Source organism: Rhamphochromis longiceps, linkage group LG9, assembly GCF_057381845.1.
Source record: "Rhamphochromis longiceps isolate RC_006_pf linkage group LG9, R_longiceps_female_GT1.1, whole genome shotgun sequence".
NCBI classification, from domain to species: domain Eukaryota; kingdom Metazoa; phylum Chordata; class Actinopteri; order Cichliformes; family Cichlidae; genus Rhamphochromis; species Rhamphochromis longiceps.
In genome coordinates, this window is record NC_140565.1 from 994791 (window position 1) to 1014790 (window position 20000).

General features: G+C 42.4%; 1 protein-coding gene across 1 annotated transcript in view; it reads right to left on the minus strand.

Annotated features, from left to right (window-relative positions):
* The window catches only part of reck (reversion-inducing-cysteine-rich protein with kazal motifs), a 101361-nt gene that overhangs the window by 3549 nt on the left and 77812 nt on the right, over positions 1 to 20000 (minus strand). Inside the window, exons 18-20 of the mRNA XM_085417964.1 lie at positions 8084 to 8294; positions 7650 to 7723; positions 3380 to 3535 (exon numbers count right to left, since the gene is read on the minus strand). Of these exons, the coding sequence (XP_085274090.1) occupies positions 3380 to 3535; positions 7650 to 7723; positions 8084 to 8294 (441 nt within the window). The remainder of the gene's footprint in view (positions 1 to 3379; positions 3536 to 7649; positions 7724 to 8083; positions 8295 to 20000) is intronic.

Genomic DNA, 20000 nt, shown 5'->3' on the forward strand with positions numbered 1-20000 from the left:
CACAGTAGAGAGAATTACAATAATCTAACCTGGAGGTCACAAAAGCATGGATAAGTTTCTCCAGGTCCCTGTGTGGTATATAATGCTTAGCTTTAGAAATCTGGCGCAGTTGAAAAAAAAAACAGATTTAACTACAGATGATACTTGCTTATCGAGCTTAAAGGCGCTATCCAAATAGACACCCAGGTTACGCATAGAATCAGGGAGAGAGTTAGTGTAACCCAGTTCCTAAAATCATCTCAAACAAAAAGAGAAGAAAAATTAAAACATTTAATGTTCATTGTCCTGTTCTTACTGTCCCTGTTAATGAAAGTGAAATGAGATCAAAATATTTATTTAAACATAGAAGGGACGCAGATTATATATGATATGCTCTGGTCAAACAAGGGTTAAGTTTTCTCAGAGGGTTGATGAGCTCTGATGAGAGCCTATTGTTTTACTCCACTCCTCGCATGTCAGCCAATCGGTGAAGCTCTAGGCAGCTCTTGTCCCTCCTTAGTACCAGCTCCCAAGTTTTCAGTCTCTTGCTTCTACAGCCGAACAGAGCAGACTGACTAAAACTTTTGTTATCGGTAAGCTGGAGAAATTAACCTCTAACGAGTTAAAAAAAATACGATCTAAACTGATCTTTTTCACAAATTATGTATTTGCACTTGTTGTTGTCAAGGGCAGAGCGAAACCGGAAGGTTTACTGAGCTGTGGCTCCACGTAAATGCTGAGCATCCACTCGACGGCGGTAAGCTAAATGTGGCTAATCAGACACGTGATGTGCGGAGTGTGGGTACAGTTGTTGCATGTCCCTGAAACGCTGTTGCTATGCTAGTTAGATCATTAACTAAGTCATTAACATGTGAAAAGCTGTAAATGGTTAAAGCAGCTAAAAATAACTTTATGAGAGATAATTGTAAGCAGACTTTATCCTGCTTCCTGTTTAAATTTTGATGTCAATCAGTTGTTTTACAATACTCAGTATTGAACACTTGGAGGTAATTTTTAGTGTATTTCCACTTGTACTAGTAGGCCTATGGTACAAGCGGGATTAAGAAATTGCTCACAGACAGCCTGAGAGGCCGAGCTCGAAGAGTCCGGACAGGGATTTATCACTGAATTAAAAATTTTGAATAACATTCGGGCGTTGTGGCTATTAGTCTCAATACGACGTAAGGCTCGTATAGTGTCATTTAGCCATGGTTGATGAGAAGTTCTGGGACGTTTCATCTTTATAGGGGCCACAGTATCTAAGATGGAACAACAGGTGGATAGCATAGCGTTGGCAAAATCATCAACCAATGGAAGTGTGTAACAGTTTGTATCAGTGAAGTCTGGATCAAAAAAGGCAAAGTTTAGAAAGGCCATAATGCAGTTAGCCACAGTCTCAGAGTTAATGATACGTACAGGGCGATGACAGCCTTTAGAATTTAAATCAATTGCACATAGCTCAACATCAAACATAACCAAAAAATGGTCAGAAATACCAGCATTATCAATGTCCATAGTACAAATATCCAAAGCATATGGGAGGACCAAATCCAAGGTATGACCTTTAAGATGAGTTGGTTCCCTGACCCACTGTGTAAGGTTAAAAGAGTCAATTAGGGCAAGAAAATCCTTGGCTAGGGGGTCATCAGCACAACAAATATGTATGTTAAAATCTCCAGTAATAAGAGCTTGGTCATAACTTAATAAAAATGAACCTAAGAAGTCAGCAAATTCACAAATAAAATACCTATTATATTTAGGTGGTCGATAAATCACAGCACATAGAATCGTTGGGGGTCCGGCAAGCTCCACAAGCTGAACCTCAAAACTAGAATAGGTAGGAGAGGGCAGTTGCCGAACTTTAAGTTTGTTTTTAAAAACAGAGGCCACGCCTCCACCTCTTCCCGAAGGCCTCGGTGAACTGAAGACTACACAGTCCGGGGGTAGTAGCTCTGAAAAAGAAGAGGACTCACCAGGATGAATCCAAGTTTCAGTCAATAACTGAGCATCAAGCCGAGAGGAGAGGAAGAGGTCATTTAAGATGAAGGTTTTATTCACCAGCGATCTTGCGTTTAATAAAGCCATCCGAGAGATCGGCATCTTATCTCTGCTGGAAGCACGTCTTAGCCGGCTTAAATGCCTGAGCCGTACACCATCACTGGGGGACCCAATCCAAACACGAACAGGCAGAGAGACTACCGGAGAAACCGGACAGGCTTGTTTACCAACCGGACAGATCCAGCGATGGTTGAGCAGCCTGAAGGATGATGGATCCCGAGCAGATGGAAGTCGTATAATCCCCGCGGTGGTGAGGGAATTAGCTGCAGCTGATGCTTTAAGGTAAGCCTTTAAGCGAACCTGAAACCCACTCCGTTTGCCCCACTTCCTATAGCGCTTCTGAGGCGGGGAGCAGAGAGGGGAACCGTATGAATCAGTAGAAGAGAAGATACGTGGAAAGGTAGCATCTCCCAAATTCCAGCCTTGATCCAACCCAGCATAGGGGGGGAAACAAAGATTTAACAAAGTATCCCCGTCATAGGTGATTAATGCATAACCATCTGGGGGGCATAGTGCCAGAAAGATAACAAATAATAAACAAATATCAAGGAAAAGAGATTGACAACAGAGACGAGGACGGCCTGCCGCACACACTGGCGCCATCTTTACTCAGTCACGAAACACACATAAACACATAGTGAGTGAAAAAGGTGAGTTGGGTAGAAATACTGCATGGGGAGGCCTAATCCCACTGAACCTCAACTATCCAGGCCTAACTACATGCTTCATGACTCTCTGGCTCTCGGAGGAGGAGGGCCCATCTTTCACCCTCTCCCTCCCTTATCTTCCCTGCTGCTGCTTCTATGTCTTTGTCTAGTTTCGTCTAACTCTAACCCTCAAAGATTTCCTCAGTCTTGTTCTCTAAAACCTAAAGGATGGATTATTATGGATTTGATCAACTGGTCCCGTAACGAAATAAAGTTGGAGACCTGATGTGTTTGGTTCATCTCCAACGTTCCCCTCAGCCTTCACCCCGTCGACTGCAGCATCCACACAGATAATAATATAACATAAATAAATCCAATAAAGCCTACAGAGCGCCAAAGCTGCTCTTCTTGGGGAAACAATGTGTTTGGCACAGCAAAGCATTGAGACCTGAACTGCGCTCGTCACGACTGCCGAACAGAACACGTGATTAAAAGATCATGTGACAGCAACACACACAAATGCATGCTATTAATTCATTCAGGGGAACGTCACACAGCTAAAGTGTAGCCTTTCACTGCAAACACTGTGAACACAATGTTCACACATTCTCATCAAAGTAAAGAACACATAAGCGTGTGCAGAACAACAGATATAACAGACTATATCTGTGTGTGTGCACGATGGTGTTTGTTACCTGCAGAGGTGTTGGCTGCTGGTCCATTGGGGCGATGATGACCACCAGCAGGTGGTCAATACTCAGGTAGCCGAAAACATCGCACTGCGGCACTGAGATGTGAGGCCGCAGGATCTGAAGGACATCGTGGACCGTCACCGGCTGCTTCTTGTTCAGCTGCACGCAGCGACACACAGCATTACATTCATGTTGCTGTCCAACTTTCATACAACAGGTCAGTGACACTTTAATGAGGGCAACAAATGCTCCCAGCACAGCACCACAGTATCTGTCTTTACTGGAAAACACTGACACAAATATAATGACAGCATTGAGCTTACTACAGAAATCGATGCATTTCTAGTAGCGCTGTCAGTGTTAATCTAGTTAAAATGACGTTAACGCCATAACCACATTAACGCAGCAAATCTCCCCTTTGTGGGGCTGCACAGCGCTAACGCGTCACCGCGCTAACACGTTGACACTAATGGAGATTTGCTACGTTAATGCGGTTATGGCGTTAACGTCATTGTAACGAGATTAACGCTGACAGCAGTAGTTCATTTACATGAAAAAAAGACTTCACTCTGTCTGTCTGCCTGGATTTAAAAACCAAAGTGCTTAAAATGAAAGGTTACAGAACATGTTCAGCACCATGTTGTGTCAGTACAGAGCGTGATGCCACCAGATTGGTTGGTTGGGTCAGTACATCAGTTTATGTTAGCCAGCTACTGAGGGGGTCACGTTTGTGCCGCCCCCAGCTGCAACTATGAGTCCTATGTTGGTAACCTGTCCACTGTCACTGTGTTAAACACTAAGTGGCTCTTTGTTGTTGGGCTAGCTTCACTGAAACAGGAAAATCTACAGCTGTTAGCCGTAATGTTCAGGTTTGTGAAGCACTTTATAACACAAGAGACTGTGTGGTGACCGTTCCAGTGTAGTAACCTGTGCTTGGGAAAAGCACAGGTTACTACAGCCTCATCACACCACAACATTTACTGATTTATGATCAGGACATCCATCAGCAGCTCCACATCACTGTCTCCCTCACTCACATTTGGGCTGTGCTCTTCCTCTGACATGAAGTAATCCAGGCAGGCATGGCTTCCTCTGAGTGTCTGGGTTTGATTTTTTCTACATATCGATCTATATTTTCTGGATGTTAGGATTCCCAATCATGCTTTTATAGAGACGTTGTTTGTGGTGTGATGTGTAACCTGTTATGTTGTAAACTATTTTGATGTGCTTGGGAAAAGAAAGACAATTTTATAGAGTAACCTAGTGCTGATCACTCAGTACACCCTCAGCTTATTGACTGGTGTTTATGTACCAGCATCAGCTGATGACCTCTGTGTGACCTCTTCCACACGACTGTAGCTGACCTACAGTGTAAACACCCTGAGACGTTTGTGATGATTGACTCTGACAACCTCCCAGCAGTCTGTAAAATGAATAAACCTCTGAGAACGCACAGGATGTATGCATGTTGATGTGTTCAAAGACTTCCTGTTTCCACCAAGTCTGTGAGGAGGTGGAGTCAGGATGCCAGCCAGACCCTGCAGCACTGCTTGGATGCGACAGACTGGGATGATCCATATGGGGAAGACATCAACAGCAGCACAGACTGCATCACTGACCATACACATTTCTGTGAGGATACATCCTCCCAACTAGGACTGTATGTCTGTTTTCCCAGTAAGAAACCCTGGATCACCGTTGACCTGAAGGCCAATGAAAAGACCTTCCTGGATGAATATTACTTCTACAGTCAGCAGATGCTCGCCCTCGGGCACCCTCTGCCGGCCTGGCTCTAGGGCGAGGCCTGGTAACCCTATCTCAGGCAGGGTGAACGGTTCCCATGGTGTTCTTCTGAATCGCTCTTTGTCTGGTCTTTCATTCGCACTCACATTCGTACCTATGGGTACTTTAGATTTACCAGTTAACCTAACCCCACTAACTGCACTTCTTTGGACTGTGGAAGGAAGCCAGAGTACCCGGAGAACCCACGCCATCACAGTGAGAACATGCAGTCTCCACACAGAAAGGCTGATGGTGGAACTGAACTCAGGTGAGGCTACAGTGCTGCACACTGCACCAATCTGTCCAACTCTGAGCTCCTAAAATGAAGAGACTGCATTAGAAGAATGCTTTGGGTCCTCACAGTTTTAGGCAGTTGCACTGACTTAAAGCTGAAAGCTCTTCAACTGCACCTGAGTTGCTTCATTTCAAATTCATTGTGGTAATGTACACAACCAAAATAAAAAAAACATAAACTGTCTCTGTCCAAATATTTATGGGTTTGATGGTATAATTCAGCGGTCTCCAACCTTTTTTGCGCCACGGACCGGTTTATGCCCGACAATATTTTCATGGACCGGCCTTTAAGGTGTCGCGGATAAATACAACAAAATAAAACTAGTACTGGTACCAAAAAAAAAAAGGTTTATTCATAACACACGTGAAAAGCCCCAGGAAAACCGAGTTAACGATAAAAACGATAACAAAATAACGCTGAAAACCGATAAAACCCTGAAAACCAGACATTTCACACCTGAGCCTCAACTCTCGCGGCCCGGTACCAAACGACTCACGGACCGGTACCAGTCCAAGGCCCGGGGGTTGGGGACCGCTGGTATAATATATACATCAAAATGTAGCCACCATCCTTCTCGTTCATCCAGGGTCAGTCTCATCAAGACAGGATTTACAGTTCTCCCATGAATGTCATAAGCACAGCCTCCTCCATCTCCCTTGCCCATAGAGGACAATGCTAGAGCGGCTCAGACAAAGTCTCACACAGCATCCCTGTGTGGGAATAACACATCACAAATTTTGTAAGTAAATCTATCTCTAAAGGCGCTATTGAATTCTCACCAGGTGTGTTTAACAACCCATCCAATCCACGGAGAAATCCAATTAAGTGGCATATTAATGAGAAATGACACAGACACAAAGTACTGAACTTGCTTATTTGATCCACATGGGGAACATTTATTGTCCTCCTGATTTTGGCCGTCAGTCTTCAGACCCTGAAGCTTTTGTGGGGCCCTTGTATGAACTCTTAGCTTTAGCACTTTCCACAGATTCAGGTCAGGTGACTGGGCCCTTCCAGCAGCTTTAGCTTCCTTCCTTTGGCTGTTTGTTTGGGATCATTGTCTTGTTGCAGCAACGACCCTCTTTTCATCTTCATCATCTTGGCAGCAGATTTTTATCAAGAATGTGTTGGTACATTTTCCCATTCATCCTTCATTCAATTACATGAAGAATGCCAGTGGTGTATAGAGAAAAAACAGCCCGACACTATGATGTTCCCAGCACCAAATTTCAGTTTGGGTATGGTGTTTCTGGGGCGATATGCAGTACCCTTTCCCTCCAAACATGACGTAGCATCCAAAGAGTTCAATCTTGGTCTCATCTGACCAGACCATAGTCTCCCAGTACTTCACAGGCAAATTTCATCAAACTTTAAACGGACTTCAACATACTTTTTCTTAAACAATGGCATGTTGCATGGTGAGTGTGCATACAGGCGGCTGAGTGAATTGCTTATTGTTTTCTTTGAAACAGTTGTACCTGCTGATTCCAGGTCCTTCTGTAGCCCTCCACAAGTCGTCCTTGGCTCTTGCACAACCCTTTTGATCATTCTTGTTACTCCTCTACCTGAAATCTTAAGGGCAGCGCCTGGTTGTAGCCAGTTTATAGTGGATGCTTTGGGATTGTGGTCCCAACAGTGCCCACTGGAACCTTCAGTAGTTCTTCTCTAAACAGTGCTTTCAGTATGTTTTGAAAAATAAGGATGTGAATATCTTGAGAGAGCTCACGGTTTTATCTATTATGAAATGTTTCTGGTGTACATCTCGGTAATGAGACAGCGTTTTATAGGCCATCAGTGGGGACTGAACCAGCTTCTATTAGTTTGCAGGACTGCTTTCTATTTACTGACAGATTTCAGCTGGTGTCATAACTTTCCACGCCTTTTTGCACCTCCCTTTCTTCATTTTACATGTGTCATTTCTCATTCTTACACATAACTTATGGACATGTATGTCTGATTTCTTTGAATGTGTGGATTGTACTGGTTGTTACGACACATCACCATGAAAACTGGTCAATATTGATTTTACCTGCTCTAGCTTTCATACCCTACCTATAAGTCAAACCTAACAACACTGATTAAAGAAAATAGTACTTTGAAACTCCCTTTGTCATCAGCATAAATCATTCATAAACATATCATACTGGACAGTGGATTTGTTACCTAAACAAACAAACAGCTGTGAACCGTCCATACCTTTGAGAACGTGTTCATTCGCTCTTTGCTCCAGAGGATCTGCAGGATGCTGGCACATATGGGACAACAGGCTCCTGGATAAAGTTCAGAGAACATATTATAATAAAATGCAACGTCTTTATGTGACACTATCCTACTTGTACTGACAGTTAAAAGTGTTTCAGACATTTTTAACCACTTTACCTCACATCCACAGTCAACTTAGAATCACCAGTTAACCTAAAATGCATGTCCTGGCCTGAGGGAGCTGCAGTCATCATGCAGGCACAGGGTGAACACGCGCTCTCCACATAGAAAGGCCCTGCCAGGAACCAGTCCTCACTACTGTACCACCGTACTGCCCATGACGCTACATAAATGTCATGTACACGGTGTAATTTTATCTGCTGGCTGACCCCAGTTAACCTTTTCATGTATGGTGCTACTCCACTCACCTGGTGGAGTGACAGGGTGGCAGCCTGGAGTGGACAGACTTGGACATGAAACCAAACTGCAGGCTGAGTCAGGGGCCACGTCAGAGACAGCTCCCACAGCTCTGCAGGGGGCCTCATAGTCCACAGTGACACGGTCAGAATAGGCGCCACACACCGTGTTGTAGGTTTCGCCATTATGGCCACAGACTTGTTTTGGCTTTCTGCAGCCTTCCTGAGGACAGAACACACCAGGCACTATTTACATTATGGGAAGTGTATTTGATTGTCTTCTTTTTGTACTATACATACATACAAACAAAAGCTATGTTTAAGGTACTGTTAGTCTGATAAAAAGCACTAGACAAAACTAAAATGTACCTTTGTTGTGTTTTTGAAATAATTTCAAATGGACAAAACTGTGAGTCATCTTCGATCAATCAACAAGAAGATTTTGCAAATTCAAAAAAACAACAATAACTAAACTTCTTTTAGTTATGAGTAAAAAAGAATAGAGTACAGAACAACACCAAACCAAAGAGTAAAACAGTGAAATGTCGGGGGCGTGGCTAAACATATGGCTTTTGGTGAGCTCCCGGCATAAAAGCCTTAGAATTATACTTTTACTCCACGAACAGTGAAATTTACCACCTGTGGCCATTTAGTATAATATCATGCAAAAATATGCCAGCGAAGAAGGCACTAAAATTAAAACTAACCCTTCTCCAAATGGGGAAGACGATGTATCGTATGCTAGTAGTCAAGCTAACTCAGCAGATGATGCTTAGACCTGAGCCACGCGTAGGCGAAAATACTGGAACGGCACACAACATGGATGTCATTCAGATTCTCCACGAGATCAGAAATGACTTTTCCACGAAAATTGATGTGGTGCTGGAAGCCATACAGGACGTTAACAGGGACGTGCAGGCAGGACTTCTTGGCACGCATGGATGAAGCAGAAGTGCGAATTAGCAACGTAGAAGACACAGTTAACTCAGAGAAAAACAAGTCTGATGCACTTGTTAAACAGGTAGCTCTCCTCACAAATAAACTTTTGTCCCAAGAAGTAATCGGTTCTTCACTTGTGTTATAAGCTGCAGAAGAGACTCCAATGAACATTTCAGATATACATTTTCGTGAAAATATTTACTATCGCTGGGAGACATGAAGAACTTGTTAGTTGTATTTTGTTCTTTTAAGATTGCTTGGTTTGGTCTAACTGCTCCCTTATTTACACTGGATCGGTGAGTGCACAGGAGGGAGGGCTGTCTGGTTCGGGGTGATAGCTAAGGAGATTTGTTTATGGCAGATTTTCAGCTTTGTGTTTGTTTTTTCAATACTCCTCAAAACATGAGGTGCTTCCAAATAAGAAGTTTAAATTTACTTCTTGGAATGTAAGGGGGATGGTAAAAGTGACTAAGCTAAAGCAGGTTATTACCAGGCTTTAGCATCTGAAGTCCTCAATCGTTTTTATCCAGGAGACCCATCGACTCAGAAACAACTTGGTGAAAGTACAAAGGAGATGGCCATGCAAAGTACTAGCGTCCTGTTTCCCATCTCATTCTAGAGGGGTTATAGTGTTAATTCACAACTCAGTGCCTTTTCAGGTAAATAACACTATTTATGACAGTGCGGGTAGATTTTTGGTGGTCCAGGGTACCTTCTTGAAAGGAAATATAAATTTGTTTAATGTCTACGGCCCCAATGATGACAACCCATTGTTCTTTGAGAATGTGTTTTTGTTAATGGCCACCCTTCCTGGTAAGATCATATTGGCAGGTGACTTAACCCTTTAAGACCTACCACAGAACCAAGTCCGCCAGAGCTTATATTATATTTTTACATGCTGTGGAGCCATTTTTGGGAGCATTTCAAGTTGCTATACATCAATACAACCATTATAGCCCAAACTTTAATAATATGTCTGCATTAGGTGCATAGTAATTACATAAATTGCAAAAAAGTGCAATAAACTACAAAAAAATTGAAAATCGTTTTTGTTTTTTTAACATATATTTCTAGTTAGAGAAATTTAAGAGGCTTATCCCTCAAAACTGTAAATACAAAAAAGTTGCACAAACTAGTTTCCCACCACAGGAAATTTATTTTAAGTGTCTTCATAGTTTTATTTTTGAAATACACCAATTTTTATATACTGCAGGAAAAACGAAAATAAATATTATAGTGCAAATTTGCAAAATAACAGCATATGCATCACAATAAACTATTTCCAGCAGTGAAATATGAGTCCTAAGCATCCCAGAAACGACACAGAAAGTCATGAAGTCAAACATAACTTTTAAAAACACAAGTATAAGCTCATGAGGTACGATGGTAAAAAAAAAACTACATTTCCGCAAAATGACGTCACTTCCGGTTTCGGGCAGGTCATGCGGTCATGTGATAGTTCACGCTGATGGACGTAGGAAGTGTTACAAACAGCTGATTGGATCGGCGAAGCGTGTTTCTGGAATATTATGTTTTTGTTGCTGCAAGTGATTTTTATGCAGTTTTTGCAAAGCTATATGTGGAAGGAAACTGTGACCTAGGACAAGCTGATGGCATAAGATGTAAGTACAACTCCTCCAGTTTCATATGCAAAAAAAATTATTGCGCTAGCTTACGTGGTTGCAGAGCTACCGGGATTTAAAAATAGTTACGCAAAACAGAGCGTGCCCGCTCCGATCGGCTGTAAAGGGTTAAATTGTACCTTGGGCCCAAAGACTGATCGCTCGTCAGGGACAGATACCTCACATTCTCAAACAAGAAAGAAACTACTTCGATACATAGAAGATTTGAATCTCTCAAAGTCCTACCAGAACGGAATGCTCATGCTACTCTTCAACATTTAAAACCCACTCTCAAATAGATTATTATCTCCTCATCGTTGTTACCTAGTGTAACTGACAGTATTCACGGTAGTATTGTTCTGTCAGATCATGCCCCAGTCTCGCTATTTTATAATGTTGTACAAGTGAACAAACACTATTTTAACTGGTGCTTACACCCTAAAATTTGGTTACAAGATTCTGACTTCATAAAATTCATAGGAGAAAACATGGATCTCTACTTCTCAATAAATAGAAATCAAACAAATGCAACCACCAGGGCCGTCTTCGTGAATCGCTACCTTACCATGGTGGAAGGTTTGTGTGTCCCAGGGATTCCAGGGGCTATGTTGTCTGGGGGCTTTTGCCTCCTGGTAGGGTCTCCCATGGCAAATTGGTCCTGGGTGAGGGACCAGACAATGAGCGATTCGGAAGACCCTTATGAGAAAAACATCGAGGGAACAGTTTACCCTGCTCGGAATAGGGAATGTCTTTGGCACTGGTACAACACAGGAGGTTTTCAAGAGCTGTGGGACTCTTCCCAGCCTCAGGCTCAGGTTGAAGAGGTGCTCCATCACCCCACACAGTTGGTCCGCGCAGGACCTGACCACTCTTGAGCTGATGCCATCTGGACCCACAGCTTTCCTTTCCTCCTCAGTTGCCTCCTAACCTGGGTGGTTGAGAGAGGCAGGCTGGAGCCTTGTGTTGAGTGTGTATTGGATGCTGTTGTTGGGGGTGGGGAGGAGTGAGCAGGGTGAATAGAGGAGGTGTGAAGTGTCTGAGGTGTCAGAGGTGGAACAGCAGTAGTGGGGGTGGGTGAGTCAGTAATGCATGTAGTAAGGCTGTCGATGTCCTCTCCGTGGTCGTCACAGATCACCTCCCACACAGTTGACTCAAAACAATCCTTATGAGCCTCCTCGCTCTCCTCCGACCATCTCTGTACTGTGCGGGTGGCTGGTGGCTCCCTGCGCACTAAGGGCTCATACACAGGGACAAGGTGCACCAGGTTGTGGTCAGATCTGCCCAGTGGAGGGAGAGGTGATGAACTGTATGCCTCTTCTGCATTGGCATACAGTAAGTCCAGTGTTTTATTGTCTCTGGTGGGGCAGGTCACATACTGGGTGAAGGTGGGCAGTGTGGAGTCCAGTGAGGCATGATTAAAGTCCCCTGATATTATGAGAAGGGCTCTCGGAGATTGTGTTTGCAGTCTGCTGACCACAGAGTGGAGAGAGTCACAGGCTGCATCTGCGTTGGCCGAGGGGGGGACATACGCTGTTATCGCGATAACATGCGAGAACTCCCGGGGCAGGTAGTACGGACGCATGCTAACGGCTAACAGCTCAATGTCTCTGCTGCAGAGTTGTTCTTTCACAGTGATGTGCCCAGGGTTACACCATCTGTCGTTCACAAACGCTGCCACTCCCCCTCCTTTCCTCTTACCGCTCTCTCTCGTCCTGTCCGCCCGCAGCAGCTGGAATCCCGGTAGCATCACGCTCGTGTCTCATGCTAGCGGTGTTAGCCACGACTTATAGAGATTAAATACAAGCTTCTGAAAATATGTATGACTGTAACTCTAATAATAAAAAGCCAAAACAATCTAACTTTTAAACGTGGTATAATTAGTTTGAAAACATATGTGCATAAACAGTAGAACAGAGAACCTGCTAATAGTCAAAATTGCTGAAACAACTTAATTTAAAATATATATTTTTGCATTTCTTTGTGTCTGATGGTGTTGACAAAAACCTTGCACTTCTCCAGCAAAAGCATAAATTATTAAAAAATGGGAGACCAAAACATGGTGAGACAGCCAAAACTTTGTGTAACAATTATATGTAAATATTAGGGGTGCAACGATATTCGTATCGATATTGAACCGTTCGATACAGTGCTTTCGGTTCGGTACGCATATCTATCGAACAATACAAAATTTGTAATTTATTTTATTTATCAACTTTCCTTCTGACGATGCTGTCTGTGTTGAGCGCTCAGTGAATCTGCGTTCGACTACTCCGCCTAGGCTGCACTGTCGAGCGCAGATCCACTGAGCGCTCAACACAGACAGCATAGTCAGAAGGAAGAGCGCAGGGCAAGCTAGCAAGACAGAAGTTAAGCTCTCTTTGCAACATGGCAAACTGAACCTCCCCCACCCTCATTCAGATCTGGCGTTTGGAACTATTTTGGTTTTTATGTGAAGTATGACCCTGAAGGTAAGCGAGTCATGGACTAAAGTAAAACAGTATGTTGGATGTGCCACACAATGCTCAATTACATGGGTGGGAACTAGTGTGTTAGCGCAGTTAGCTCGTTAACGTGTTGGCCGTCCAGCCCCACGCACGGGGCGATCCGCGGTAGCTCGTTAACGGAGATTTGCCGTGTTGTGGCGTTAACGTCATTTCAGATTAACCTGAAAGCACTAGTGGGAACACAACGAATATGACTGCACATTTACGCCGACATCATCCTAGTGCAAAGACAAGTGGAAGCAGACAAAAACAACAAGCAGCATGCTACAAACTTTACCCGAGTCATTTAGACAGCCGTTAGCACAGGATTCTCCTTATGGGGACCTGATATGTTTAATATGCTGCTGAGAATATAGCCCAGAAGAAGCGGATAGTATAGCTTTTATTTTGGAAAGAGCCATTTATCTGTAATAAACTCTCTTTTCCAAAGATGAGTGATTCCTCAATCAGATACAAGGCTCACAAAATCGCTAGCCCGACGTCCTGGGGCTAGCGATTTTTCCAGTCGGGCTACCAAAATCTATCTCTGCCCTGCCCATCGGGCTATCGTAGGAAGGAAAAATATATGTCAATGCTTTTGCATTCTTTCGGAAATGTAGCTGGGTAATTATGTCATTGGCATCGGTGAGCCACTGTCAATATGTGACATATTGAAGTCGCGTTTGAATTTGCGCTTGTTTTTTGCTTTCACTTTGCAATCGCGCAAACTGTGTATAGAGAGCGACAGCACTGATCTGTGAGTGATGATAATTTGTGCACCAATTCCTCTGACATCGTCTTATCAATCGTTAGCTTACTATGAAAACATGACAAGTGAAATCTCCCGCAGCAAGCTTAAACATGTGAGAGGTTGATCGCGCAGAGAATCGCTGAGCTTATGTGAGTGCCTGTGTAAAAGCAGCAGGATATATATTTCAGTTCTGCTGAGCCAAATAAGACAGGTCAGGGTGAAGAAGTGACAGCCAAAGAAAAGCTTACCACAAAACGGAGAAGTTATGACAAATCAGACTATAAGGCAAAAAGAAAGTGCAGCTTTATGGTTTCATGGACAAAATAATTTCTGTGGCTGCAATATGACGAGCTAAATAACCAGGGCTGCACATAAGTGGTCCGCAGGTGCGCATTCACTGTCAAAATAAAAAACACGCACAAGGGTTAGGGTTAAATTTAAAAACTGTACTTTTGAGTTAAAATATATATTTATAATTTTAATAAATGACAAATTAAAAAGGCATGAACATTTTTTTGTATCGAAAAAATATCGAACCGTGACACCAAAGTATCGAACCGAACCGTGAATTTTGTGTATCGTTGCACCCCTAGTAAATATGTTTTTGAAAAAACAAAAAATATATTTTAGAAAATTAAAACCTGTTTTGTCCCTAATCTCAGGAATCACTGATATTATAAATTGCTATATAATTCAGATGGCTTACTTGACTCTGAACGCAGAGTTTCCTTGATGGCCTGACCATCCCTTGTATTTCTGAAGATACAAAAATTGCTTTGGAGAAGGATTTGGATCTGAATGATGTCTCTAATGCCATCACAAGCATGAAAGGACGTAAAACAGCTGGCCCAGATGGGCTCCCGATAGATATTTATAAACTATTTAAAGAGAAAATAATAGCCCCATTGACCCTGTGCACGAGAAAATGCTAACTTCCTGGTTTGAGACCGGATGTGGGGTTGTACATTTCCGGTAGCTTTACTTTGCAGTCAATCGCTACTGCGACGATATCCTCCAAAATCATGTCCAAAACTCGAAAACGGAAAGATTGCGTTAAGTTACAAAGAGAAGGTGGGAACACTCACCGCTGCTGTGTCATAAAAAATCTAATGATCAATTTTGACGTTTAAAGAGTTTAGATCGATCAGTTGTTTACATCACTCAACACAAGCAGAACTGCATCACTGCAGCAGAAGACACATCGTCCACATGCAGAAGCACATCTCTGTGTAGTGACTGGTCTGATGATTTAAACAGGCAAATGTTCAGCATTCAAACTACAGGTGAAGAACAGTCAAACCAGATGTTTCCCGTTATGTCGAGATCAGCTAGTCAAGTACACACCTACACAGCATGTCAACAAACCGTGAAAAAAGCCACACAAAAAATGAAGGATTGCTGGTAACGGTTTCTATACATTAGTATTTACGAAGGGTATGTTGTGACTTACCTTCAAAATTACAGCGGTCCCTCGCTATAACGCGGTTCACCTTTCACCTCGCTGTTTCACAGATTTTTTTAGTGCAAGTTTGCTTATTTTTACGTCACATTGTGTCCTGCGTCCTGATCGCTGCAGACGATCTCCTCCGTCTCTCCTGTACAGTACAGAATCGCTGCATCGATGCTAGCAGTGTGACTCTGAAGTGCAGTACTGTATGTCCACGATGTCCACCAAACGTTTTGCACCATCAAAAAATAAAATTGGCTACTTGATTTCACCTCTCGCTGGTTATTTTTAGAACATAACACCCGCGATAAACAAGGGACAGCTGAGAAATATAACATTTGAATCCCTTTTCTCTTTTGCTCTGAGGCGCGGGGAAAACATATCAACAAGTCGATGAACATCATTTACAGATATGTTGGGTAAATGCCTGAGACATCTATAGAAATGTAAATCGCCGCTTGATTCATTCATTTGCTTAACTTGTTTTGGGCCGTAAACCAGGCGCGAATAGGACACCGGAAACAAAGCTCCCCACAGGAGTTTCCGCACCGGAAGTAGCATATGCTAACGTGCACATAGTCAATTGGTAGATGTGTATTTGGAATCCTTTAAAACAGGGAGTCTCCCTGCTTCATTACGAAATGCTCTGATCACTCTTATTCTAAAGCCAGGCAAAGAGGCCCCTGAACAAGGTTCATACAGACCCATATCACTTTTAAATTCCGATGCAAAGATTATAGCAAACGTTTTAGCAATGAGACTAGAAAGGATACTACCTGCCATTACACATACGGACCAAAATGGTTTTGTGCAAAGCCGACAGGGGTTTCACAATGTGAGGAGAGTTCTTAATATAATTCATGCCTGTGAAGAGTTCCCTGACAATGCAATCTTATCTCTCGATGCAGAAAAAGCATTTGACCGAGTGGAATGGCCCTATATGCTCGAGGTGCTTAAACGGTTTGGATTTGGTGAACATTTTTGTGGATGGGTCAAAATAATACTTGTTGATACTACTGCAATGATATCTACTAATAACTTCATCTCTCACCCTTTTGAATTGTTTCGAGGTACGAGACAAGGGTCACCAATTTCACCTTTTCGTTTTAGACATGGAACCACTGGCGATAGTGGTTAGATCACACACCTCAATTCACAGCATTAAGACCATGGATATTGAACACAAGATAGCAATGTATGCTGATGATACTATTTTGTTTCTATCACAGCTTGCAGAAACAATACCTGCTCTCTTGGAATTGATTAATCAACTTGGTACAATCTCGGGATTCAAGGTGAACAGAGAAAAATCATCAATTATATTTTTAAATGGTAATGAGAGGAGAAAACCATTAGTATCCCACCCATTTGTGAATGCTGCATAAGGATTTCGATACTTGGGCATCATAATAACTCCAACTATAAGCAAACTTAGTTCAACCAACTACGAACCCATGGTAGCAGAATTGGGGGAAGAGATCAACAGATGGACAACATTGCCTATATCTATACTGGGAAGAATAAACATAAAAAAGATGACCATATTACCCAAATTCCTATATGCTTTTCAATCAGTTCCACTAGCCCCGCCACCTTCTTTTTTCCCAAAAAACAGAAAGCTTCTCTCTAATTTTTTCTGTAACAACAGGAAGCCAAGACTTCGACTCTCTCTCCTCTACGTGCCCTATGATAGAGGAGGGCTACAGTTGCCAAACCTAGAATGGTATTATTGGGCTGCTCAGCTGAGGGCCACAATGTTTTAGTTTTCTAAATACGTTTTCTTGCTGTGGGTAGAAATTGAAAAAATGTTTTAATGTTTTATCCTAATATAGTGGACATATGTTATAAGTGTACTGATCACAAGGGTCCATTGTACCACTCTTTGTGGGAGTGTGAAAAGATTCAAAAGTTTTAGTGCTCAGTGTTAAAATATATTTCTCAGATCACCCTGTCCCATTAAGTCCCAACATCTGTATTTTGGGCATTTATTAAGATGACTGTAATTTAGCTCAGACAGAAAGATGGTTGACCTTTTCTTACTCCAGGCCAAATGTTGCATTGCAATATGCTGGAAGAATGTTGGTGGCCCCTCTTTTGACCAATGGTTAAACAGTGTGTCATCAAGTTTAGTTCCTGAGAAACTGACCTATGTGGTTAGGAAAAGATCATCAGAAGTTTTTGACATTTGGAAAATGATCCTGGAGCTATTAAAGACTGGGGATGTTGAGGAACTGGAGAGAGAGGATAATGTAATGAAAATATGCAACTAAATTTGGGAATGTATACAGTATAGACTATCCTGTACTTTTTTTTTGTTTTTTATTTTATTTTATTTTTTTAATTTCCCTTAGTATTTTTTTTAATTTGTTTTTTGAATGTCTTGCTTTCTTAGTGCTTTCTTACTGCCACATATTCAAGGTGTTTAAAGTGTTGGATGTTTATGAATACAAAATTCAATAAATATCCATCCATCCATCCGCTTCCGCTTATCCTTTTCAGGGTCGCGGGGGGCGCTGGAGCCTATCCCAGCTGTCATAGGGCGAAAGGCGGGGTACACCCTGGACAGGTCGCCAGTCTGTCGCAGGGCTAACACACAGGGACAGACAACCATTCACACTCACATTCACTCGCACATTCACACCTAGTGACAATTTGTATTATCCAATTAACCTATCCCCACAAGCTGCATGTCTTTGGACGGTGGGAGGAAGCCGGAGTACCCGGAGAGAACCCACGCAAACACGGGGAGAACATGCAAACTCCACACAGAAAGACCCCGGCCTGATGGTGGAATTGAACTCAGGACCTTCTTGCTGTGAGGCAACAGTGCTAACCACCGTGCCACCGTGCTGCCCTCAATAAATATGTTCACAAAAAAAACCCAGTGAAATGTGGATTATTAAATATTAGGTCTCTCTCCTCCGAGTCTCTGTTAGTACATGACTTAATAATTGATCAACAAATGGATTTACTCTGCCTTACAGAAACCTGGTTGCAGCAGGATGATTATGTTAGTTTAAATGAATCAACACTCCAAATCATAACAACTGTCAGAATAGGAGGAGTGGCAGCATTTTTCCACACCAGCCTATTAATCAACCAAAGACCCAGATAGACTTTAAATTCATTTGAAAGGCTGATGCTTAGCCTTGTCCACCCCAGCTGTCATTACAGTCAGCGTCTTTATGAAAGTGCAGACATGACAAAAGACACACTGTCGAAGAGTGCCAGAAATGATTGGTAACTAATTATTCAATGCAGAGTGAGTGAAAAGAACAGTTAGGCTGCAGTAGGCCTAGGCTGCTGGGGGCTCCTCATGATGCACTAAGAGGATTCAGGGTCACCTGATCCAGCCCTAACTATATGCTTTATCAAAAAGCAAAGTTTTAAACCTAATCTTAAAAGTAGAGATACTGTCTGTCTCCTGAATCCAAACAGTTCCACTTTTCAATGCCCTGTTTACGGTTTACAAACACCCCAGCGCTCTGAGACTGACCTGCTCAGTTGGGGTGATAGAATACTACCAGGTCTTTAAGATGAGATTCACAGGGAGCCAGTGAAGAGAAGCCAAAATGGGAGAAATGTGCTCCCTCTTTCTAGTCCCTGTCCACTTTTGTTGCAGCCGACTGAAGGTTTTTCAAGGCAAGGCAAGGCAAGTTTATTTGTATAGCACAATTCAACAACAAGGTGATTCAAAGTGCTTTACAGAGACATTAGAAACAAGAACAAATAAAAAGCATGATTTAAAATTGAATAAAACAAGCAAAAAAACTAACTAACTAATTAACAAACAAACAAACAAACAAACAAACAACAGTATATAAAATCAAAACAGATAAAATCAGAACAGTAGATAAAATCAGTAGTTAAATGTAAGTTTTGAAATTTAAGCTTAAAGTGTGGATTTGGTGCTTTATTCAAATGCAGCTGAGAACAGGTGAGTCTTCAACCTGGATTTAAATAAACTGAGTGTTTCAGCTGATCTGAGGCTTTCTGGGAGTTTGTTCCAGATATAAGGAGCATAAAAGCTGAATGCAGCTTCTCCGTGTCTGGTTCTGACTCTGGGAACTGATAAAAGACCGGATCCAGATGACCTGAGGGATCTGGAAGGTTCATACTGGGTCAGGAGGTCACTGATGTATTTTGGTCCTAAACCATTCAGAGCTTTATAGGCCAGCATCAGAACTTTAAAGTCTATCCTCTGACGGACAGGCAGCCAGTGTAAGGACCTCAGAGCTGGACTGATGTGGTCCACTTTTTTGGTCTTAGTGAGGACTTGAGCAGCAGAGTTCTGAATGAGCTGTAGTTGTCTGACTGATTTTTTAGGTAGACCTGTAAAGATGCTGTTACAGTAATCAAGCCTACTAAAGATGAATGCATGGACTAGTTTTTCCAGGTCCTGTTGAGACATCAGATCTTTTATCCTTGATATATTCTTGAGGTGATAGTAAGCTGACTTTGTTATTGTCTTAATGTGTTTTTCTAAGTTTAGGTCTGCATCCATCACTACACCCAAATTTCTCGCCTGGTTTGTGGTTTTTAGGTATATAGATTGAAGTTCTCTGGTGACCTGTAATCGTTTTTCTTTGGCGCCAAAGACTATTACCTCAGTTTTGTTTTTGTTTAGCTGGAGAAAATTGTGGCACAACCAGTCATTGATTTCCTCAATGCATTTACCAAGAGCATG